General features: G+C 44.7%; 1 protein-coding gene across 17 annotated transcripts in view; it reads right to left on the bottom strand.

Moving 5' to 3' along the window:
• The window catches only part of KIAA1217 (KIAA1217 ortholog), a 576,411-nt gene that overhangs the window by 47,691 nt on the left and 503,157 nt on the right, over positions 1 to 25,563 (bottom strand). For 15 of the 17 annotated variants that reach the window (XR_008309941.1, XR_008309940.1, XM_053262266.1 and 12 more), the window contains 3 exons: positions 18,261 to 19,072; positions 6,251 to 6,355; positions 5,320 to 5,369 (listed from right to left, as the gene is read on the bottom strand). Coding sequence is in view for 15 of the 17 variants with exons in the window: in XM_053262266.1 (XP_053118241.1) it covers positions 5,320 to 5,369; positions 6,251 to 6,355; positions 18,261 to 19,072 (967 nt within the window). In the remaining 2 variants the exon portion in view is untranslated. Of the gene's footprint in view, positions 1 to 5,319; positions 5,370 to 6,250; positions 6,356 to 18,260; positions 19,073 to 24,694; positions 25,378 to 25,563 lie in introns of those variants that run through there. The other 2 variants (XM_053262278.1, XM_053262269.1) reach the window with 2 other exon arrangements.

Here is a 25,563-nt window from a genome sequence, read left to right as displayed (position 1 = left end):
GTGGCAGCTGTTGCAATGCTAGGCAGTAACATAAGGAGTCATAATTGTGTGTGAGACAGCAACTTGTGCCAATGATGTTACTGCAGTGCAAACACTGTGGCTGGCAGTGGGTTCTGGGTCAGTGATTCTTTTTTGGCCATTTTTGGACTGTGTTTGAAATGTGTGTTCTGTGATTGGAGGGAGAGATTGCCTTTTACTGTGTGTTTCTGCAGTGTTTTTTTCAAGGCAGTTTTTTTTCAATTGCAGTTGAAATTACAATGCAAAACTTGTGTGCAGTGCACTCTGTGAGTGTAGCTTTTTCCGGCCATAGGGAAAATGGGGAACTCAAAATACCCCATTATTCCCCATTGGTAGCTCCTAGGGACACCAAAGTGGGTTGGGTGGTAGGGCATGATGAGTACTACTCACCACCCAAACCAAAAAAGAAATGAGCAAGTGGGCAACTTTAAACAAATTTTTAACCTTCCCTCAAACTCCCATATGGTCCTATAGGGGATTTGGGGGAAAATGTTAAAAATGTGTTAAAAATCTCCCACTTGCCCATTTATTTTGTGGGTTGGGTGGTAGGTAGCACCTATCATACCCTACCACCTAATCCACTTTGGTGTCCCTAGGAGCTACCCATGGGGAACAATAGGGTGTTTCGAGTTCCCCATTGTTCCCTATGTCCAAAACACTCAAATGTTTTGAGTTGTACTGTTGAAACAGCCAGCTCGACTGCTGTTTCGATGGAATGTTTCATCCATTATGTGTTCTGTGTCGAGCTCAAAACAGAATGCAAAATCTGCTTCATGCACATCCCTAGGATTGAACTTGAGACCTTTTGAATGCAAAGCATGTGTTCTCCCCCTAAACCAATGGCCAGGCCATTGCAGCTGGGGATTATGAGAGTTGCAGTCCAACAACATCTGGGGACCCAATTTTGAGAACCACTGCCCTGAAGTATGGCCCCATCCTTCATGCAGACTACTCATTTTTTAAAATCATTCTACAGCAAACATATCTCATTGTTTTTAATTAATTGATTAATTAATCAATTTCCATAATGCCTGATATAGAACTCTCTAGGCGGTGTACAGATTAAAATATAAAACATGTAAACTTCATAAAAACAGGTAAAAATAAAAACAGATAAAAACAGATTAAAATTTAAATTTCAGTTAAAAGCCTGGGAAAACAGGTACATCTTCAGGGTCCTCCTAAAAGCAAACAGAGAAGGAGATGCTCTTATTTCAGCAGGAGCACGTTCCAAAGCCCTGGGGCAGCCACCGAAAAGGCCCGGTCCCAAGTTGCCACCAAAGGGGTTTGCGGCACCAGTAGTCGGACCTCTCCAGATGATCTTAATAGGCGACAGGGTTCACAACAGAGAAGGCGCTCTCTTAAATACCCAGGACCTAAGCCATTAAGGGCTTTTCAGATAATAACCAGCACTTTGTATTTCGTTCAGAAACATATTGGCAGTCAGTGCAGTTCTTTTAGAACTGGTGTTATACGGTCCCTTTGGGTAAACCCAGAGACCAATCTAGCTACCGCATTCTGTACCAATTGTAGTTTCTGAACTACCTACAAAAGGCAGCCACATGTAGAGTGCATTACAGTAGTCAAGCCTAGAGGTTACCAGCGTATGCATTGTTTTAAGGTCATTTGTCTCCAGAAATGGACGTATCTGGTGTTATCACCGAAGCTGATAAAAAGCACTCCTGGCCACACCCTCAACTTGAGAAACCAGGGAGAGTTTGGGATCCAGGAGCACTCCCAGACTATGAACCTGATCTTGGAGTGTAACCCCATCCAGAACAGGCATTGTTCTAGGTACATTGTTCTAGGTAACAGAACATTGAGATCATCTGGAGAGGTTGGTCTGCATTTGCCATGTGCTCGTCTGGTGGCTATACAGGGACAGGCCTTCTCTGTTGCCATCCTGAGACTCTGGAATGCGCTCCCTGCTGAAATAAGAGCCTCCCCATCTCTGACAATTTTTTAAAAAGCTATAAACACACATTTTTCATTCATTGAATGAATCAATCAATTTATTCACCCATGCTTTTAAATTAGATGTGTGGTTTTAAATTGTTTTAAGGTTTTAATTTCTATTTTAATTTGTTTTATGTTTCTGTAAACCACCCAGAGACATATGTTTGGTAGGGGTGTGCAATTCGGATTTTCGGGTGATTCGGCTCGGACCCGAGCCGAATCACCCCCGTTCTGTTTTGTGCCCGAATCTGGGTCACCCGAATCACCCTTGATTCGGTTCGGATTCGGATTTAATCCAAATCCGAATCCGAATCGATTCGGGGGGGTAAAAAGGGGCCCAGGGGCAAAATTTTGGGGTGGGGTGGTAGTGCCCAATGGGTAGAGTCTACCACCCCAATTTCGGGGGGATTGGGCAAAGTCCTGATTTTTTGTGAATTTTTAAAGTTTTAGTGACTTTGGGGCAGTTCGGGGGCATAGCATGGGATTTGGGCAAAAGAAGTGGGGTGGGGTGGTAGTGCCTAATGGGTGCAGGCTACCACCCCAATTTCAGGGGGATTGGGCAAAGTGCTGATTTTTGGTAAATTTCTGAAAATTTCATGTCTTTGGGGCAGATTGGGGCATATTGGGGCAGAAAGTGGGGGCTGGGGCAGAATAGTGGGGTGGGGTGGTAGTGCCTCATGGGTGCAGGCTACCACCCCAATTTCAGGGGGTTTGGACAAAGGGGTGATTTTTTGAGAATTTTTGAAGTTTTGGTGACTTTGGGGCAGTTTGGGGGCAGAAAGTGGATCTGCCCCAAAATAGTGGGGTGGGGTGGTAGTGCCTCATGGGTGGAGGCTACCACACCAATTTCAGGGGGATTGGGCAGAGGGCTGATTTTTTGAGAATTTTTGAAGTTTGGGTGTCTTTGGGGCAGATTGGGGGCAGAAAGTGGATCTGCCCCAAAGGAGTGGGGTGGGCTGGTAGATAGTGCCTGATGGCTGGAGGCTACCACCCATCCCCAATTTAAGAGTGATTGGGCAGAGGGGTGAATTATGGTGAATTTATTTGTATGAGGTTTGTCTTCATAAGGTGAAGTGTGCTAAATTGATTACTTCCTCATATTATTCATAGTAAAGGAAAGTGTGAAAAAGTGAAAGTGGGGTCATGAGAGTTGTTTAATTGAAATAAATCTCATTTGCTATGATAGAATGAGAATTCACACCTCTGAGGTCACACCACCCCACTCCTTTGGGGCAGATCCACTTTCTGCCCCCAATCTGCCCCAAAGTCACCAAAACTTCAAAAATTCTCAAAAAATCACCCCTTTGTCCAAACCCCCTGAAATTGGGGTGGTAGCCTGCACCCATGAGGCACTACCACCCCACCCCACTATTCTGCCCCAGCCCCCACTTTCTGCCCCAATATGCCCCAATCTGCCCCAAAGACATGAAATTTTCAGAAATTTACCAAAAATCAGCCCTTTGCCCAATCCCCCTGAAATTGGGGTGGTAGCCTGCACCCATTAGGCACTACCACCCCACCCCACTCCTTTTGCCCAAATCCCATGCTATGCCCCCGAACTGCCCCAAAGTCACTAAAACTTTAAAAAATCGCCAAAAATCAACCATGAACCGAATCACCCGAAATTTTTGTGCCCGAAATTCGGGTGATTCGGCTCGTGCCCGAAAAAATTCGGGGGGCATCGGGGGTGATTCGGTTCGGCCCCGAATCACCCGAAATTGTTCGTTTCGGGCACAGATCGTTCTGTGCCCGAAATTTTTTGCACATCCCTAATGTTTGGGGTGGTGTACAAATATGATAAAAAGATAAAATAAAATAAAATAAAATAAAATAAAATAAAATAAAATAAAATAAAATAAAATAAAATAAAATAAAAAATAGCTGGCTGTAATGCAGTATTGTAAGAGCCTGCTCACTAACATCCGCATCCTCCTCTTTTGCTATGCAGTCTCTAGCTTAAGGGGGCCTGATCCACGGAAGTTGCTGCACTGACATTGACATTGGGTCAGCAGCAGCAGAAAGGTACTGTGTAGTCCTAGTGGCTGTAAAGCTCACAGTGCAATGTGCACCCAGGCAAGGGTCCAATTAAAAATTCCATTGAGCCACATGTGGCTCTCCTCCCATAAGTGGCCTTAGCTAGTCGGGTGAAAGCTTCTAGCCCAGCTTTTTAAATGTAGAGGAACATTCAAATATGCAACATTTGATACACACCTGCATTCTGCAGAGGAACAGTGAAGGTGGGACTATGCAATGTAGTCTTTCTTGAATTAGCTCTTAGGTCACAATTCGTCCTAATACAGCTGTACTTTATTATTCGCGGGGGTTCTGTTCCCACATATTACCACGGGCAACCAAAAAGTAGATAATGAGTAATTGATTCTATGGGATCACAGGGGTTAGGTCCCTGGGCTTAAAAAAAAAATCCAATCAACCCCCCTGCCCGCAACCCCCCGCAAACGGGCCAAATAAATTGCCCTAATACAGGCCTTCAGAAGTCCAAGGATGCCTCTCCCCCAAAGTCCCCAGAAAATCAGAAATTTTTTGTTTTTAACAAATGAGCTACAAAATGGCGGCTGGAAATGACATCCAGGGTCATTTCTGGCCACCCCTGACCTGCGGATATGCAGAATTAACTCCTTTTCTACTGTTTCCCCTCCTCCATATGCCCGGGCCACTCAGAGGCCAGGTGCGCAGGCACGCAGGCTCCATAATGGCCGCTGGGTGAAGGCCGAAAACTGTCTGAAGAGCAGCCGAACCAGCTGAGGGGGACATGAGGAAGGCTGGCAGGGGGAGGGGGAACCTCCGCTGACCCCCCCCCGCTGCCTCCAGGAACTGCCCCGAGGGGAATAAAGGTAAATTTTAAAAAAAGAGTCCGCAACACCCCCACCGACCAAACCGAACAAGGGATGGGGGATTCGAGGGAGTGTCGGACTGAACTGGCCTGGTTGGGTTTGAGGCCGGTCCAGCCTCAAACCGAACCAGGCCAGCCGGTTCTGTGCACATCCCTAGCACTGGATTCTTAGGGTGCCCTTGTAATATTTAAAATTGTACAAGCAGAGCCTACTGGAAGCAAGTAGGTACCCAAAGACAGGCAGCACAACTCCTAATCAAGCTTGAGTTTCCCAGAGAGCAACTACACCCTCTCCATCACTTTTAATCAGCTTTACACATCTTTCATTTCTCTTTCTCTGTCCAAAGTCAAATTGCAAAGCTGTCTTTCTGGTCCCTGCCTGAAGCCTGATGGATATTACATGCCAAAGGCCACAGCTATAAAGGAACTTTCAGCTGTTTTGTGAAGTCCCTGATCACTCTTCAGATTTGTCAGACAATACAAAAAAGTCTTACCTGACTTCTCCATGTTGCTCTTACTAGGTGCAACTCTCACCATCTTCTCACTAAATTGAATAAAACAGTGAAAAAGAATGATGAAAATCTGGTCATTTATAGATGGATTTATTGACAACAATCAAGAATCTGCTTGAGCAAATTCTGGTTATAATCACCATCTGCTTATAATCATCATCTGAATTACATTCACATATTTTTTCCTGAGATCTTTTTCAAAAAATATCCTACAACCTACCAGTCAGTATAATAAAACATGGTCCACATTATTATAATGATAGTAGAGTGATAATGATAGAATGAGACTGTAGAATCTCTCTTTTACATACAGGTTTAAAACAAGGAGAGATTTCCGTCACACAATATAGAGATAGTTAACCATGTTCATTGTAATGCCAGCATGAATATGGCTACATTTCCACATATTGTGCAGAATATCCTCACTTCTCAGTTCAACTTTCCAACTTTTAAAGAAACTGGAAAATTAAAATATATAGGCTGACATAATGCACAATGTTCTGTTTGCCTTGTAACGGAACCTGAGCATAGTTGCACAAGAGTGCTCTTGTGCAATGTAAAAATTGTGCAAACACAGATTGGAAGGCCATTATTTCCAAAGGCCACCCATCACACAACTGTATTTGTGCAATTCTTGCAACTTGTGCAAGAGCTCTCTTGTGCAACTGTGTGCACGTTCCATTACAAGGTAGACGGGATGCTGTGCAGTATGTCAACCACTGATGTGTGATTGCCAATTAATCTGCCCTGAGCAAAAATCCTGACACAAGTTCATGACAAGAATTCTCAGCATATTCTGTGATATCAGGATTTTGCCCTAAGAGTGCTTTGGGTTTTGTGTGTGTGTTTTTTGCCCCTCTGGTGATCAATGGAACAACAACAGAGAAACAGATTGAATGAATTCTTTTTTTACCTAGAAGCATCTTTGCTATTACTTGTATTTGGCCCTTTTAAAAGCGCAGACTGAACAAGACCAGTTAAACTGGCAATCTGTTTCTCCATGGCTTGCATCCTCTCTCTGTAAGACAAGAGAATTGTTTGTTAAAGCCCGATCTATTTACCTGCGAGACGTGATTTTTCCAGGTGAATGAGGATCAGAGATATCATGGAATTTGCTCAATGACTCCTGGACATCTATTTGCATATACAGTACCTTGTGTCAAATGGCCAACTACAACCTTCTTTTAAGTCAAACACTACGTATGTGACTATAACCAACAGACACCACATGGGCAAAGCTGCCTAGGATGAAAAGGCAGATTAGAAAGTATCATTCAACACTGTGATCTCACAAAGGTGCACCTAAAACAACCAGTCCAAACTGAAAAGGGAAGGATGGATTGTGAAAACTATGTCCCCTCCTTGTAACAGAAAACTCTGTTGCATCAACTCAGTCTGCATGCCGGCCATTGAGTAGAGTCCACAGCCATCTGTGTGACTCAAGCCTAAAACTCTTGGTGGTTTCTATTTTCACACTCCCTCCAACAGAATTATTCAAGGATGTATCCCAACCCAGTTTGATGGACGGCCATTATTTCCAATGGCCACCCATCACACAATTATATTTGTGCAATTCTTGTAACTTATGCAAGAGCGCTCTTGTGCAACTGTACACACCTTCCATTACAAGGCAGGCAGGATGTATCCTGCCCCAATTCACTTTCCACCTGATTGAAACCAGCATCTCCTTTCTTTTCCCCTGTCCAGGTACGTTATGTGGAAAGGGATACAATGCTGTAGAAACTTGCCACTGTTAACAGGAACAGAGTATGGAAACCAGAAGCATAGTATACAAAGTGAGATGACAGGCTGGAGTTGTAACTAGTTGTTTAGGGCATGTAACGAGGCATGACCTAACATGCTAAAATGACCTAAAAACAATGGCCAGCTTCTGTATATGTTAGCTGTCCACACCAGTTGAACATATAATGCATAGTAGGAAGTAGGCAAAAATATAAACATCCTTGTGCTAGTGGAACAAGGGTCATCATTTAAATAACTTTTAATTTGAAACTTTTAAAAAATAAAAATAATCTTAAATGTGATTTTAGCCTGGTATTTTAACTTAACTTGATTTATTAGTCTTATTTAACATTGTACCTGTTTTATTAATGTTGTGAGCTGCCCTGAGTAGTAGTGTATGGGAGGGGTGGGGCAGAAACCTTTTAAACAAACAAACAAACAAACAAACAAACAAACAGCATTATGCTAATGCTGGATGCAGGCTAATAATAATAATACATAATAAATAGAGCTACAGGGGAAATGGAGCTCCTAAACTTTATTTGCAAATCCTGACTCTTCCCCCACCCTGAACATGTTGGAGTTTGTAATTATTTTTCAAAGCCTCAACAAAGTAAGCTAAACACTCCAGTTATGGAGTAGAGTGCAGAGTTGTTGCAACAGTCATCTAAAGAACACACATGCAGATTGTAGTACAATCTCAACTAAATCATGGCAGGGAAATGACTTGACTAGCAAGCCAGAGGTTGCCGGTTCGAATCCCCGCTGGTATGTTTCCCAGACTATGGGAAACACCTATATCAGGCAGCAGCAATATAGGAAGATGCTGAAAGGCGTCATCTCGTACTGCGTTGGAGATGGCAATGGTAAACCCCTCCTGTATTCTACCAAAGACAGCCACAGGGCTCTGTGGGCGCCAGGAGTCGACACCAACTCGACGGCACACTTTACTTTACATTCTGGATAGTAAAGACCTAGCTCTGTCTAAAGGCTACATAATGGATAGGGAGAGATGTTTCCATCTACTCTCCGAGAGGAAAGGAAGTGGAATGACTCCCTACAGGAAGTACCTGAGTTAGTCAAGGCATGGGTCATAGAGTAGAGGTAAAACAGGGACAGGTAAGGAGAGCCTCACTAACTACCTCTACACCCAATGCCCCTAGTGGTCATTAGGATAGTTGGTGCAAATGGCCGATGCACTGGAACTCCATCTCCAACAGAACATGCAAGACATTTCTCTGACTAGGAATGGAGATACATGGGGCCCTTTCACACATTACATTCTTAGGTGTATATCTGAACAGCTGCAAGACTAAACGTAAAGCACAAATGCATAATGTGTGAAATGGCCCTTGTTTCCTCACTCTTACAGGCCGACCACCCTGGACTGGAGCCATCCTCATTTTCTCCCTCTTCCCCCCGCCCCACATGCGACTGGATGCTAAGCCCTCTCCCTGTTTCCTCTTTATGATCTGAGCTTCCCTCTCTATTCCTTACTGTGCTTTGATGATCTTTTCTCGGGGCTCCTGCAGTCTCTCTAACAGGACTACCCTCCTGCTGTGTCTGTGTCCTCTCTTCAGCAGAGTCAGAATCACTTTCTTCCATGGCTGTGATCACATCACTTTGCTCAAGTTTTTGCACTGCCTCCCGGAGACTCTCCGCATCAGTGTCAAACTTCTGCTACTTTTACAGTTCTCCATCCCTTTGCCATTGGACTCTACTTTCCTGTCTCCCGTAATTCTCATCTTCACTTTCTCCAGTCCATGTGACCACCTCTGCTTTTGGCCTCCCATCTTTATGTCCCTTCTGCCACCCTGTGACATTGTCCCTCTCTGCTGGGCATAGTCTTATTCGTTTTGCAGCAAGTCTTGAACCCAGAACGAGGGGAATGTCAGGCAGGGATTCAGCTTGTGCAACACCTCCCAGCTCTGTTCAAAGAAGGGAGCTGCAGTGAGACGAGCCACACTAAAAACAGGGCCTCTTAAACGCTAATAGGCCAGAGCAGGTGAAGTGATACAACCAGATCACTATACAGTTTCTCGGTCAGATTTATTTGCTGCTCTGAACAACTAGGAGTATCTGCACTGCTGGCTACAGAATTCCACCACTTTGCCCTGTTCTCAACTCAACATCAGCCTCACCTGATAAACTCTCCCGAAGTGGCCAAGCCAATTCCTGCTCCTTCTGTGAACCCCCCACCAAAACCGACATCGCCAGGAAACCATTTCCTGAGTGACCTGAGCCTCGTCTCGTCTTCACTTCTATGGCCACTGGACTGGCAACTTGATCACCAGTCCTTGAACTTTCACTCCCTTCCTTCAATTTATTTATGTTGGTCTAGGTACAGAAGAGTTTCAAAGGTTCTGGTTCTGAATAGATTGGGATTTAACATTAACTACATGAGGAGACAGAGCCGGTCCTTCAGTGAAGCTGGCTGAGGAAGTTGCCCCAGGCGGGAGATTGGAAGGGCTCGCCACTACTGTTCATCACTGCTGGTCATCTCTGGCACTCCTCCCCCCCCCTGTACTTAAAAAGAAAGGTCAGGGGGAAAGTTTGGAGGGTCAGGGGGGAAGTTTGGAGGAGAGGAGAGGAGAGGAGAGGAGAGGACTTGAGTGTCTCCATGAGGCTCCTCATGCTTGACTGGCAGGAGGACAGCAGAGACAAGGCACCATGACCACAATCAGGAGGGATGCACCACCAGCGGGGTGGGGGAATAAGGTTCCATCTGCCACTGAAGGGCAGTAGCATTTGGCACCCTGCCTTAGGCACAGACTAGTCTCACCTGGCCCTGTGAGCAGATCCCCAAAGTAAACAGCAGCAAACAATGCAATTAAGTAGCGGTGTAGCAATGCTGGCAGCGGCCTGCGTTCAATTTTTGTGGCGGGCTGCCACTGCTGCTGTCATTGCCATTGCCACCACAGGCCTCCAGCTGCTCCCCCCCACACACCAAAGCTGGTCACTGTGGCCCCACTAACCACTGCAGTCACCACAGCCGGCAAGGGGAGACAAGCCAGTCGCGGTGCAGCATAATGGTGTCACCACCCCGCATGGAGGGGCTGCCGTGGAGGTGACAGGCAATAGTCAGGGGTGGTGGCAGGTGGCAGTGGTGGGGCAGTGGGGAGAGCTGTGGCAGCCCTGTCCCTGGCAGAGTCCCTGTGTTGTTTGCACATGGCCACACGACAGTAGACCCGCCCCTGCCATTAACAGTGGAAGTTCAGCCACTTTCTCCTAAAACAGCAGTCAATCTATTTATAGTCCTTCCATCTACCTGTATAGTTAAGTGTGCAATGTTTTTATTGTGCAATAAAATTGTTTATTGCAAACTGAAACATCATACTACATAAAAAAAACATTCAGATGCTGCTGCTTGGCAGTGCAGCATATTCTGAACAGAGAGAAGCTGCTGAAGTTGCAGCCACAACAGAGGCACGATTATGCACAGTGAACCGGACTTGGCCACGTGCTTCTGGGTACTTGGAATGTCTTCTTTCCTGTGCTGCAATCTCTGGACACGATCCCTGGAGCCTGTCATTGTATTGTTTGCCAGTCATGTTCTGAGCCAAAAAAGCAGACTTTATTTATTCAGCATATTTATACACTGCCCCAAACTCACATATCTGGGCAGTTTGCAATAAAACAACAGAGACTGAAACAAAAGTAAAACATTAAAACAATTTAAAAACGATGGGTTCTATATGTCTAATTAAAAGCCTGGCTGAATAAATGCACCTTAACGGCCCTTTAAAAAGCTGTCACAGAGATGGGGAGGCTCTTATTTCAGCAAAGATGGCATTCCAAAGCTCTGGGGTGGCAATGGAGGAGGCCCGCCCCTGAGTCACCACCAGACGAGATGCAGATGGACCTTCTCAGATGATCTCAATACGCAGTAGGGATCATAACGGAGGAGGCGTTCTCTTAAATATTTGACTTGCACATGATAATATTACGGTTGTTAAAATTAATAAAAATTGAATTTGAAAAAATATATATATATTTGACTTGCACCACATCATACCACTGGCTCGTTTAACCCAATATCAACTACAAGTCATTCTCAGCCTGGTTTCCTGAGATCCTTTAACTGGAGGTACCAGACAACGGAACCTCGGATTGTCTGAGCGCATAAGTAATGGCCCCTCCCTTAAAAGAATCTGGAAGCTGACTGCTAAATCTATGGCTATATTTAACCCAGTGCTGTTTATTGTGGCCGGCTCCCTACAGTCTCCGGCCTGCCTGAGACTCTCTTCAGTAGGGCACTGCTATGGACTGGACGTGGAACCTTCTGCATCAAAGGCATGTGCTCTACAACTGGCTATGGTCTCTGCTCTCGCGGGAGCTATATTTGAGTTGCTAATCAAGACCCACAAAGCCCGGCTCAGCTTGGACTGGCATCGTATTGAGAATGCCTGTGAGCCGGCTTTGAGGTCGCAGGCGAGGCTCTGTCTTGCATTCCATGAAGCTGACATGTGAGATTCTGTCCAGCCTAGCAGAAGCATGCTGCAGAGAGCACCCTTGTGCAAAACAGGCCTGCTTTAATCCAGACCCTCCACATTTTTAGGAAGAGGGCAGAAACCTTCCTACCTCGCCCGTAGTCAGGCCAAATCCACTTTCAAAGCACAGCACAAAAGGGCACTCTGCTGGTGTTATTGTCTTCCAAGAAAGCCTGGAGCTGGCGAGGGCGGCAGAGGAGGTCCAAGGCGGCAGATCTACACCCTCTCTGGCTCTAGGAGCTTTCTCCCAACTGCAGTTGGCATGGGCCCATCAAGCAAACCCTATCAAAACAGACAGGCCACTTCTTGGAAACCTTCCACTCTATTCTGGGCCAAGTTATCTATTATAAGTCTCTCTTCCTTTGCAGATTGTTTTTGAACATGTGCCACTTAGCCTTCCTCTCAGCCCATTGTCCCAAAGAAGCACAATAGGTACAAGCCACTGTCCCTCCAGAGTCCAACTGGAAGGCTTCACAGATTTCTCTCCAAGGAGGACTGAGCAGAACAAGCTTATTCCTGCATTATAACTAGCCAGGGGTCATTGGGAACAAGACATGACACACTGCTAAATTGATCCCCACCTCTCACTTGGAAATGATCTGAGCACTGCTTGCCTGTTCTTTCCCTTTCCCAGAGGCATCTTTTACATTGGCATTAATGAGGAGATACGCCATGCCTCATACAGGCATCAACTTGAATTTCAGCTATAAAAATGTCGATTCACCTTCACATGCTTCATTAGGCTGTGTCTGCATACACACCTATTAAATATGGAGAGATGATCTATCTTGGAGAGAATTAGCAACTGACTTACATGTATATTTCACTCCTTTATATTCATTATTAAGGAAGAAGACTTCCAATTATTTTATAATAAAAGTCAAAGCCAAGCTCTGTCACCTACAGAGGAAGAAACCTTAGTTCAGGGTAGATAACAAGTTTTGCAAGCAGAAGATCCCTGTCAGGGTGGAACCAAGTTTTAGTGTTGCAGTGAGAGAGTCCGAAATGAACTTCCCTGACTTGGAAAAGCCCAGTTTGGAAAAACTGCCCTCTGAAGTCTGGCTTAGCTTAATTATGTCAATTAGTTGAGCTTAGTACCAGCTGTCCCCACCTTCTCTGTCACAGTGGGTGGGATAGAAGAGAGACTGGCAAGGAATGCCGAGGACTGCAGTGGGCCCATCTTAAATGTACCATTACATTCTGGGCAACAGAATGAAAGGCTTCCGTGCATGTTCAGAAGCCGTCCATCACAGCTGAGAACACTGGGATCAGTAGTTTTATTGCCTTTTGGCTAAATGGAATAAGCATGGAGAAATTAACACTCCTCAAAGAAGGATTTCTGAGTATGCTTGGAAGCTGCCTTACTGAATCACACCATTGGTCCATCTAGCTCAGTATTGTCTACACTGGCTGGCAGCAGCTCTCCAAGGCTTAAAGCAAGAGTCTCTCCCACCCCTACCTGGAGATGCCAGGAATTGAACCTGGGTCCTTCTGCATGCAAAACAGGTGCCCTACCACTGAGCTAAGACCTCATCTCCTACGGGGGATGTCTTACAGGAGACAGCACTCACACGTAGTCAACCATCCAAATGCAAACCAGGGCAGACCCTGCTTAGCAAAGGGGACAATATATGCTCCCTACCTCAAAACCAGCTCTCCTCCTCCACTGCATCATCAGGAACACACAGGGGACATGAAAATGTGCTCTCTGATGTCTTCTGCCTTTTCTGCCAGTTCCTCTCCAGTTCTCTCCTTGCAAGATAAATTTAGGAAAGCAGTTGAGGAGAGAAGCTGTTGGCAGGGCAGGTTGGTAAGGAGCTTCTGTATGGGCTCAGTTATCAGAGGACTTTGAAAAAGCCCAGACTTTTCCTGAGAAATCTCTGAAGGACCAAGTCCATGCTAAATCTAGATGAGCGAGCTGCAGCCACCTCTAGTCACAATTTTAATCCCTGGCAGTTCTGATTTAAATATTTTTGGCAGCAGGGCTGGTTGTGACCCTGGAAAGCCCATGCTAATCATGATGTCCACTCCTGGGACAGATGGACCATTGATCTGAATTAGTATAAGGTAGTATAATGAGTATAAGGTAGTATAAAATTATAATAGTATAATTTTTACTGACTCACAGTTAGAAAAACAGAACACAATAAATTTGAAGCTGCCAACAATCCAACTTATTACTGCAGTGAAGTGACAGAAAGCAAATCTATTGGCTTGGGCCCAGGGTACCTTAGGGACTTTCTGCTCCCAGGGGAGACGACTCACCCAGGCTAGATTGGCTGGGAGGGCTCTGCTCTGCATGCCGACACCTGCTGCGGCCCATTTGTTGAGTAAGTGGGACAGGGCCTTCTCAGTGATTGCCCCTGGGCTGTGGAACACACCCTCAGCTGAGACCCCCATGGTGCCCTTTCTCCCAGCCTTTAGGAGGAAAGTGAAGACTGCCCTTTTTAGTCAGGCTTTTGGCCAATTAGCTGTCACTCTTTTAAAATTTTAGTTGTATTTTCCCTGTTTTTATTGAATTTTTAAAAATCATGTTGTTAACCCCTCTGGGGTCATAGGATGAAGAGCAGTGTAGAAATATAGAATTAAATACATACATGCATCTCTCATGTCTAAATTGCACAGTGGAAGTCAGTGAGCTGGGTCTCATGATCAGTGAGACCCGGTTTTGGAGGGTGCGTGGGGAGAGCGAGCTAAGCCCGCTCTCCCCGCACACGAGCAAGGAGGGAGCCCTGGGCGGCCGGATCGGCCGCCCACATGATTGCTGGCTCTGTGACGGAGCTGGAGAGCTCGGGGGCCGTGCGCCCCCCGGAAGCTCCAGTATGCCCTGCACGAGCGCACAGGGCATACTCGGGAGACCCCCAGAGCCGGGAGGCAGCTTTTTGCCTCCCCTCCAGGGGTCTACTTGTGAGTAACCACAGCGCAGAGCTGCGCTGTGACTACTCACGATCTTTAAAACCAGGTTTGCGGAGCGCTTGCTCCGCAAACCTGGTTTTAGGGCAGGGGCAGTTAGGCGGGTTACCCGCCTAGGAACCACCGGGCTCACAGCCGAGCCCGATGGTTCACAGGATGGGGCGAAATCGGGCTAGCCTCCGCTAGCCTGATTTCACCCCATCGTGTGAATAGCCTCAGTGCTTCATGAAATCTCCCTTTCACACCCATTTGCTCTCTGTTGTCCATGGCAAATCTAAGAAAAGGATAACAACTGGGATTCTCCTCAAGATGTTGCCTTTATGTCTTCAAGAACACTGTACCAGGGAACTCTCGGGAGATCACTCTGTTATCTCATTCCTGGCTGCTAAAGATCCCAGAGATAGAATCTAGACCATGATGGAACTCCCCTTAGGGTAGCAGAAATATATTGGCAGGCTGGACAGCAATGGGCATCACCTATTTTATCTTTTCCTTTGAAGCAACAATTCTGTTCTCTCCCTGGAGAATCTCAGAACTGAAAGAGAAGTGGAAGCCCCACAACACATATTTATTGTCAGCCAGTACCATTTCAAATTGCAGGCTGGGGTTGGTCAAAGGTTTCAACAGTCTTCCTCCACACTGTGCTCAATCCATACTTGTGCAAAATTAGACTAGAGCCCACTCCCCAATACACTAGTGTGTGTCTATAAGTTAAAGAGGTATTTTAGCTGGGGGATGAAGCATTCAGACCCTTTACTCCCCTGCAGACTGAAATGGTATACAGACTGCAGACTGAAATGGTATCCCCTGCTATACTGCAGACTGAAATGGTACAGCCCAGGAAGAAATGGACTACACACAGCTTCTGCTTGTCTTAGCCTTACAAGGATGGACATACTATGGAAAAGTCAGAATTAGTAGCTCAGCTTGGGACCACTTTGCATTGCTATTTTAAGCCACTTCAAACCAAAGTGCTTTTACAGTTTTCCAAAATCAAAGTTAGTCTTCAGAAGCTTTAAATATGCTCCCTAGGTTCCTAGATAGACTCATCTGTGGAAATGGTATGCAGTACTCCAAATAATTTTTTAAGATGGTGCCACAGCCACAGAACTTAAAAAAACAAAAACAAAAAACCACCAAAAAGGCATGAACACTGTTCATAAAAGCGGGGGGGGGGAGGCTATATAATTTCACTAATGCACCGTGCTGCATTTGAACCACAAATTTGTATACTGGAACATAGGAAGCTGCCATATACTGAGTCAGACCATTGGTCTATCTAGCTCAGTATTGTCTTCACAGACTGGCAGTGGCTTCTCCAAGGTTGCAGGCAGGAATCTCTCTCAGCCCTATCTTGGAGAAGCCAGGGAGGGAACTTGGAACCTTCTGCTCTTCCCAGAGCGGCTCCATCCCCTAAGGGGAATATCTTACAGTGCTCACACTTTTAGTCTCCCATTCATATGCAACCAGGGCAGACCCTGCTTAGCTAAGGGGACAAGTCATGCTTGCTACCACAAGACCAGCTCTCCTGTTGAAGCACTGTTATGAAAACGCTCTATTTATCACTGCCAATACAGTTTCATAAGAATAAACCACTCACAGCTCTACAGCGGGCATTTATGAGGTGGACATAAAGGTTCCTCAGCAGCTTAAAAATGGATTGTTGACTTCCCTTTCTGGAGCTGAAGCCTCAGGCTTTGGTCAAGTATGAGCCAGGGCTGAGGGTGGGTGAGAGGGCAAAGTACAATGGAGCTCTTAGCATGGCAGTTCCTAGCTGAGGCACATGACACATTTATGACCTAAAAGCAACTCCTTCTACTCCATAAAGTCATTAATGTCATAAATAATTTTCTAATTATGTCATTAGAAACCTGGAATTAGCTATTAGGGCGCCAGACACCTTGAGGCTCAAAGTGGGAGCTGTGTAAGTCAGGCACTGATTCCCAGCTGCCTGTACCAACAAGTCTACTGGTCTTTTGCGGGAACTGCAGGTATCTCAAGCCTGGAACCTATCAACACAACCGCCTGGGTCCTAGGAATCAGGTGACACCAGACAGCCAGCATAGGAGTTACTCTACAAGATTACTTAACTTCGATAGGGCTGCTCAAGAGTAATTTAGTCTGGCTATCACTCGGTCTTGTTTTGGCACACCAAGACGGAACTGCTGGCTTCCCATTCCTGAAGAGCACTCATTTCTAATGAGAGTATCAAAAGCAAAATGTTCCGTTCTTATGCAGATCCATCTTTTACAATGATTCCCCCCTCCCAATTTCTAAACACCAGTTGGGGCCTTCACACAAACATATGGGGATGAGTTGGTTGGGTAAAGAGCTCCTACCCTGGAAGCAACCAACAAGCAGAATCTCTGCTTGGGTCACTAAACCCAGCACACGTACATTTAAGCCAGGAGAGGCCTCCATTGCTGAAATTGGGAGCTGGAAGCATAGAAGGTCCACCAAGGGACAAAAAGACCTTCCCAGCATGCTTTGCACTGCCAAGACTGGCAAGCCTCATCACATCAGTAGCTGTCCTTTGATTGGCCACGAAGGGGCAGGAGGTGGGCTCAGTCCTCCTGAAGCTGCTGAAAGCATAGGATCACAAAGTATGCTTTGAAGAGTGGCTCATTCATGGATGGAAGCCTCTGTATCACAGCTCTCTATTGTTTCCAGGCCTTTTAGTTCCCAGTAGGTGCTGTAAAAGGTAAATGGACCCACACAACCAATACAGCAAGGTAGGAGAGCTCTCTTTTCCTTCTACCTGGGTTAAGATCAGAGTTCAGAAACTGGGCTACCCTACTGTGAGCAACCTGGGTTGGAGGGATTTTTGAGCATTCACACACTCTCCTATCCTTGGTGCTGATGGTTGAGTGAATGGGCCTAATGAGAAAAACACACCTCGACTCCATCAAGAATGTAATGTCAGAGTGCAAGTGCCATTCTTAACAACTTTGAAATACTTTCTCTGTTACAATCATTAGTTTTATGTCAGGAGTGGGTGGGAAACAGTTAATCATCTTATTTTTCTCAAGGGGTAAAATGCTTATAAAATAAGGAACATCATGTCACACCATTAGAATACAACAAATTTCAACGTGAAGGTCACTCATTTTGCTTCCGTTCTTTCCACAGAAATAATACTTGCAGCCTTTATTGTTGTCTAAGAAGGACCATAATCTGGTGCACTATAAACTAGATATTATGGACTGCAGAAGAGAATGCACACAGGATATAAATGTATCTCCCCCAATACTACGTATCCATATGTCAGTGTAACAGGAACTCAGGATGCATAGATCTGAAAAATGGCCAAATCACTGCCAAATCTAGAAGGAACTGTAGGAGATAGGGCAATGCTTTCATGGCAAGTTGACACTATTTGGGCACCCCCACAGGAATGAGAACTATAGACTTTGGGATGGGGACATACAGAATTTAATCTGGGCACACTACAAGAAAGTATAATACCCAGGGGAAACCCTTCGCCATGCTACCAACCTGAACCTGATCCCTCTCTTGCAGAAGGCATGTCCACAGAATGAATCCCTAGAGCTTGTCAACAGGCAGAATAGGTATAGGGCCCCAGGAGAAGGGCTCAATTTCCCATGCAAGTCTGTTGAGACCTCTAGACTAGACTAAAAGACTGCAGTGAAGCAGGTCTTGGGAAGGAATCAGACTTGCCAATCCAGGCATACTCCCTTGGGTTGTTATAACACATACTCATCCAGATAACATATACACTCATCCAGATAAATCCCATATCACCTCGTTCTGCCATACCTGGTCTCATTCTCTTTGGGTATCATTGCTGTTCCATAGCCAAAAGCTTTCTTCTCAGGAACCGATGGGGCTACTTCAGCCATGCCAGGTAAACCCATTGCATTTCGTGCTTTTGCTTCCACAAACACAGGAGTCCCAGGTTCTTTCTTAAGGGATTGGCGACTAGGAGACGACCTGTCCAGGTGAATGGTGTGAGACACTTGGGTGCTGTGATGGGGGTGAATGTCTACCATTCGCATGTCGGCTATCCTGTGAGGAGAAGCAGGAGGCGTTTTGGAACCCAGAGTTGGCAAGTGGCTGTCGGGATATTTCCTTGATTTTTGCCGGTACAGGGACTGCTCCATAATTTCAGGCTGCATAGGAGGATTACAGTAAGTGCTTGAAGACCTCATTGTGCTGCGATGGTAAGCAATGATGTGGTCTGGGACGTCCAGAGGGTGGCCTGTATGCGACCCTGCAATGCTCATCCTGCCTTCATGATACAGGTATGGGTCGGCATACAGTCCCTCATTCCGGAAAAGAGTAAGGCTTTTGTTACCCATGTCCTCGTCCGGCTTCACATCCCTTCTTTCTAAAATGGCACTCGGGCTGGGCGAAATGGATCTTGATGCTGGCATGTTCGAAAGCCTGTCCCTGGGAATGGTTGCATTGCCAGGACCACCGACTGGCCTGACATTGCCATATGGGATCCTGGAAGGGGAAGGGGGCATTGAATGGGGCACAGGGGTCGCAGGTGGTGAGGTCGGGAGTGTGTGAGGAGGATGAGCTGTGGATCCTGGCCGAGAAGCATTTGGGAAGATTTCTCTCTGCATCTGCAATATAAAGAGATCCACTTAAAGAGATCCACTTAAGAGGCATCATTATGGCTTAGTGTAGGCAGGTTTACAATCATTTTATTAATTATCATGACCAACACCACCAAAGTTTCATTATCTATAGATATGATCTTAACACACATTGACTCTGCTCTGGTCTCAAAGCAATAATAAGATGCTAGCTGGGAGGAGAGATCATTTTATTACAATGTATATTATTATTATAATATCTAAATTATTATCATCACCATCACCCATACACTATTTGCATACAAACAATCTGCAAAGCAAAACGCACACATTAAGCAAATTTTTCTGCTCTTTGAAAAGTATAACCCCTCTTAAAATGTTAAGCGATGAGGCAAATGTGAAGCGAAGAGAAAGAGAAATTGCACGACTTAACAGATAAAAGTCTAGACCAGGAGCTCATACTATCAGAAAAATCACATTCCCCATCTTCCTAAGGGGCTGCTTAAAGCATTTTGTGCCCTGAGGGGCAGGTCTGTCTGAAGGGAGTAGTTGGGGGCGGTTGTCCAGGGCCCCACACTTAGAACCCCTGCTAACTAGGCAAAGAGGCACCTTTTAAACATGGTGATTCTCTTTATTGAGCAGGAGGAGAGCAACTGGCCCTATCCACCCCAGCACACTACCCCTCCAGTGAATGGTGCTGGTGTCTATCTTGTGTTTCTTTTTAGAATGTGAGTCCTTTGGGGACAGGGATCCATTTTATTTATTTATTATTTATCTATGTAAACTGCTTGGGCACTCTTGTTAAAAAGTGGTACATAAATATTTGTTGTTGTTGTTACAGAGGTGCTGTGATGCAGCACAGTAACAGGTGCTCTACTAGTTCCACAGGACCAGAACAACACAAGGCCCCTCCATCATGTGGGATCCCCACAAATTATTTTTGCCCTGGGACCTGCAGAAGCTAGAGACAGCCCTGCTTAAGCGGGTGGCAGAAGAGAGAAAAATCCAGGCCAGGGAGCTCAAGGACTGCCAAGGGCCTGAGACAGTTCTGCTCTGTTGTTATTTTTTCTTTCTTTTGTAAGTTTTTTTCTTTGTGTGTTTTAGTAGTTTAAATGAGAAGCTGCCTTGATGGCATTGGCAGAAAGGCAGTATATAAACAATTGCCATAAATAAACAGGATCAGAATTCAAATGCTGAAAAATGATGCATTGTAAATCCCAGAAGAATTGAGATTTCACAAAAATAATTTGATGCAATGGGGGATGGCCTGTAATCTAAACATGTGCCGAAGACCTGGTTTCATGCCAGATCTGTTCTGCCCACTGAATCCTCCCAACCAGAGGCCATAGCAGCCATAGGTAACCATGTGACCCCCAAACATAAGCTAAATTACTAGCATGTTACACTTCATTGTGAGTGGGTGGAAGAGGACGTTTACTTACCTATCGTCATTTCTCCTGCATAGAAGCAGTCACCAAACCTAGATACTTAAAGCATGCACACGCACACGCACAGAGACACATACACAGCAAACCCATGAGTTCCTTGTTATCAGATTAAAAACCGTTTAGTTCCAACTCAAGCACAAATTACACAGAATAATATCTCTACGTGCCACTTAAAGGTGCTCCCTATCGGACTGTGATCTCACCTAGAAAAACATCTTCCCACAGTTTTAATATAGACGCAGGATACCTGCTGTGTTGCAATCACAAGGTACTCCACACTGCTACCAAAACAGAGCAGTACATTCTCTGCCTTCCCCACCCAAAATTTATTTTCATTTTATGTCAATTCTTATGCCAGAGTATACAGACTGATGGCTCCTATTACACCCATCCGCACAGCTGGAGTTTACAAAAGACTCTTCATGTGATCGGAGGTCAAATAAAAGGTTTGTAGACCAGGCACCAGAGAGGGGGGAAAGACAAATAATCTAACCACCACAGAAATAAGGAGAAGGTAAGGTGTGGCAGGAGGCTTGGGCCATCTAAAAGAAGAACAAAATACAAGCAAAGTTCTGAGTTTAGAGAGATGTGTGGATAGGTTCCTGATTTAGGCTCTTTTCCCATTTGATATAAATCAATTCGATTTAAATCATGAATTTAAATAACCATTTGAATTGCTTCACAGAGGGAATCAATTCTAATGATTTAAATCACAATTTAAATTACTAGTCAAGAAGATTCTATTTAATCATCATTTGATTCTTGTTGTCTAATATAACCCTAATACATATTTAGCGATAGATGTAGGTTTCATTTTCAGAAGGTAGGTACACACTATAACAGGTACACACTTCTCATAATGCTGTTTCATCCAGGCAACCAGGCCTTACATTTCTTTGTTGCACTGTTTGCAATTTGCACACATGCCTGTCTTTCCTCTTAAACTTCATTGTTGTACACCACCGAGAGCCTTCAGATGGGGCAGTTCGTAAATGAAATAAATAAATAAATAAATAAATAAATAAATAAATAAATAACAACAATAATAAATAAAATATTCCCAAATCAGGTCTCTTTTACAGCCTGCTGCCATGATAGGTATTTCCCTCCAACAACGGACAATACACTCAGAAAATGTTTCCATAGTACTGCATGAATATGTTCTGTTCACTTTTGGTTTCAAGCATAACTTGTCCCCTTAGCTAAGCAGGGTCCACCCTGGTTGCATATGAATGGGAGACTAGAAGTGTGAGCACTGTAAGATATTCCCCTGAGGGGATGGAGCCACTCTGGGAAGAGCAGAAGGTTTCAAGTTCCCTCCCTGGCTTCTCCAAGATAGGCCTGAGAGAGATTCCTGCCTGCAACCTTGGAGAAGCTGCTGCCAGTCTGTGAAGACAATACTGAGCAAGATGAACCTATGGTTTGACTCAGTATATGGCAGCTTCCTATATTCCCCTCCCCTCCGCTGTTCCTTGCATTTATATCCATACTCTTCCTCCTTGCTCAGATCTACTCCACCCCCCCCCCAAATCTTCTATTCATTCATTGATTTTATTTGCCTTTGGACTTGGGGGTGGGGGTGAGGGGAAGCTGTGACTTGGCTATGTGCGTGTGTGCATGCGTGTGCTGCATGTACACCACCTGCAGAATAGGAATGATCAGGTCAGAATAGGAATGATCTCTCACCCCCATATACTGCAGTTAACATGTTCATAAGATATAATTAGAAGTTATGATTAATACTCATGATGATATCTTTTATAAGATATCTTTATAAATTGTTGTTTATAAATTGTTGGTTTTTTAAAAAAAATCAATTTAAATTTAAAATCCCATTCAAATTTTTAAAAAATCCCATTCAAGTTTTTAAAAATCCATTTTTGGGTCATTTAAAAAACAAAAAAACATCGATTTTTGTCAACCCTGCTCTTTCCACACATTATGTAATGCAATCCATGATTTGCCATGGAAAGCACACATTGTGCTCCAATCATCCCCAAACATAATACATTTTGATTGGGGATTACACGAGTTGCAATTCAACAACAGCTGAAGAGCCAAGCTTCCTTACCCTTGCACGGAGATACAGCCAATCCTGTCTTAGTTGTGCATGTGTAAGGTAGATGTGTTTGGAAAGACAAAGTTGTCCCCATATATTTGTTCATATTTCAAAGTGTACACTTAAACCATCTTAGTTATACACCTAAAATATGCAGCATTCCAAAAGGCCTTTATCAGCAGAACCTTAACGCACAGTGGCCGGAATTCTCTGCTACAGAACACCAGCATTAGGAACCTGCTGGGGCAGCTGTGCAGCACAAGAGGCAACCCTGATGGTGTTATGGAGGCAGAAAATTGCACAATGGCCTAAAACAGCACATGCAACAGGCTACTTCCAGTGTTTCCAATGGAAGCAGCACTGTAGACGTGCCCGTAGGACTACCTTTCAGACTGTACAGCAGGCCCAGTGGAAGTGTTCCCCTGTAACAGAGATCTCCAGATGTTGCTGGCTAAGGTAAAGTGTGCCGTCAAGTCGATTTCGACTCCTGGCACTCACAGAGCCCTGTGGTTGTCTTTGGTAGAATACAGGAGGGGTTTACCATTGCCTCCTCCCACGCAGTAGGAGATGATTCCTTTCAGCATCTTCCTATATCGCTGCAGCCTGATATAGGTGTTTCCCATAGCCTGGGAAACATACCAATGGGGATTCGAACCGGCAACCTTCTGCTTGTTAGTCAAGCATTTCCCCGCTGTGCCACTTAAGGTGGCATGGCTACAACTCGCATATTCCCAGCCAAAGGCCATTGTCACAGGGATGATAGGAGTTGTAGTCAACAACATCTAGGAATCCCTGCTACAGCAAGCACTGCCTAGCGGGTCCCTAATGCCAGCGTTCCTCAGTACAAAAAGTCAGCCACTTATTCTAAGTAATGCTCCCCATAAGATGTCAATGAATCCAGAGACATTTTAAATAAGTGATCATGATGTGATCACATGCGTATCAATCCCTGGATGCATCAACAGTCGTCGCATCCCCGAGCTGGGAGAATTCAGTGTCTAGATTACAGGTCACCCCCTCTTCCCCATTCAAGTCAGCTCTAAACTATGAGAGCCGCCACCACAATACATGTCTTAGTAAAGTACCAAAGGAAAACATGAAGCCTGTTCTGGATTCATGCAAGACAAAGCAGAAGATACATCTGGGAAGCAAGCAGCAAGTAACCCTCCCTGTAATGCCTAATGATGGCATGCCCATGTCTGGCACCGTGCATCTGCTATGTGGGATGCATCTACTATGAACCTGGGGCCAATGCTAGCTATGTGTAACATGCAGTGCAGTACCTGGGTGTGCGATCATACTATATGAAGAACTGCATATGTATGACTAGCTATTTCCCATGCAGAAAGTGCTTTTCATCTAAGCATTCCATCCTGCATGAAATGGCAGAATCCAGATGATCAGTAAATGTGCATCCCAACCTCATTCAGAGAATGCCTCATTCTATGCACTTAAACCATTTCATCACGTCACGTAATTGTTGCCTGTTGATCTTCTACTTGTGTGAAGTTCAAGTTGCTCCACAACTTCCATTCTACATAATACACAGGCGCACACACAGTATGAATATTTGCTCTTATTACAGCATACATTTTTATTTCATTGTCCCATTGCTTTAAAGAAATTATACCCAGTTTAATGTATGCCTTCACCCCCAACCCGTGCTTACACATGCATATTTATATCAGGTGTTGCCCTTATGTACATTCCTTAACACAAATAAATGAAGGACCCCTGCTGTACTGAATATCCGCACCAGGAAAACAAATCACTCCAACTTACTGTCATATTGAAGTCATTTCATTTAATATAGAACATCCAAGCAAAGCTGCAAATTGCTAGCCACAGAAGACTCACTCCCTCAAAAGCCTTAAACATATTAGCAGCATCATACTGATAACACCTATAAGTCTACATATTCATAAACTCTCTCTCCCCGCTGCCCCAATTTTCCTCGGAGGCAGAAATCTTTAAAATCATGCCTACCTATTATCTTTGAAATCCTTATATTAGTGCCCCCCAGTTATTAGATGCAGCTAAAACAATATTAAAAGAAAAGCACACAAACATCATTGTAGTCCAGAAATGAATACATTTATCTCTCCCATGTTTTTTCACTTGGAAATAATAAAAGCCACTTACATTAATTTAACAAGCGCTGTGGGCAGAGCAGTAATATCATTAGATTGTGTTCCCCATCTTTCTGTTCTCTTGCTTTCCAAGTTTTAAAGACTCTGTCTGGAATGAGACTTTTTATACATCCACCTTCTTCGCAAAAGGATATGATGCTTTAAGAAAAGCTCTTCAGTCTTTCTGTTCACATGAAGTATGGCCCATCTTATTCCTTTAAACAGCACTGCTTCAATAGGCTAAAGTACTTTTCCACATGATCAGCCTTCAGTTTCTCCTCCTCTTAGAAATTAGTCACTAAATAACCCCCCTTGGCATGTCATTCAGTCACAAACTGTGCAACATACTAGACTGTGCATCAGCCACTGAACAAGACACACGCATAAAATGTACTGAAGATACCAAGCTGAGAAGAGCGGAGTCCTAGATTATCTTCTGAAGAGGGGAGATAAGCAACAGGCACAAAGCTTTGTTTTGGGAAAAGGAAAGGAATGGGGGGGCGGGGAAGCCACAATATGAAATATCCCCACGTAAACTGCACAATAAGGTCACCGTCTCAAGCCACGTATGTTTTGATAACCACAAGATGCCGGAAGTCTGAACAAAAAAAACCCTCCAAACACTTCATAGCCTGTTTTTCAGAGCAACTTTTTAAAAAAAGAACAAACAGCCTGGTTCACTTCCAACCTGTTAAATGGACGAAACGGGAAGCTATTTTCTGCATTAGCCACACCTGAGCAAACTAGGAGGCTGTCTACTAATTAACTAGTTACCTTTTCCCAAAGCTGAACTTTGGGCAGCCATCATAAACCAATTCCACAGCTATCTGCAGAACATTACACAAGCAATTAAGCTGGGTTGGCGAGGCAGGAGAGAGAAAA

The sequence above is a fragment of the Hemicordylus capensis genome, chromosome 6 (assembly GCF_027244095.1).
Source record: "Hemicordylus capensis ecotype Gifberg chromosome 6, rHemCap1.1.pri, whole genome shotgun sequence".
Lineage (NCBI taxonomy): Eukaryota > Metazoa > Chordata > Lepidosauria > Squamata > Cordylidae > Hemicordylus > Hemicordylus capensis.
Note: the sequence above shows the minus strand (reverse complement) of the source record. Positions and strands in the feature narration are given on the sequence as shown.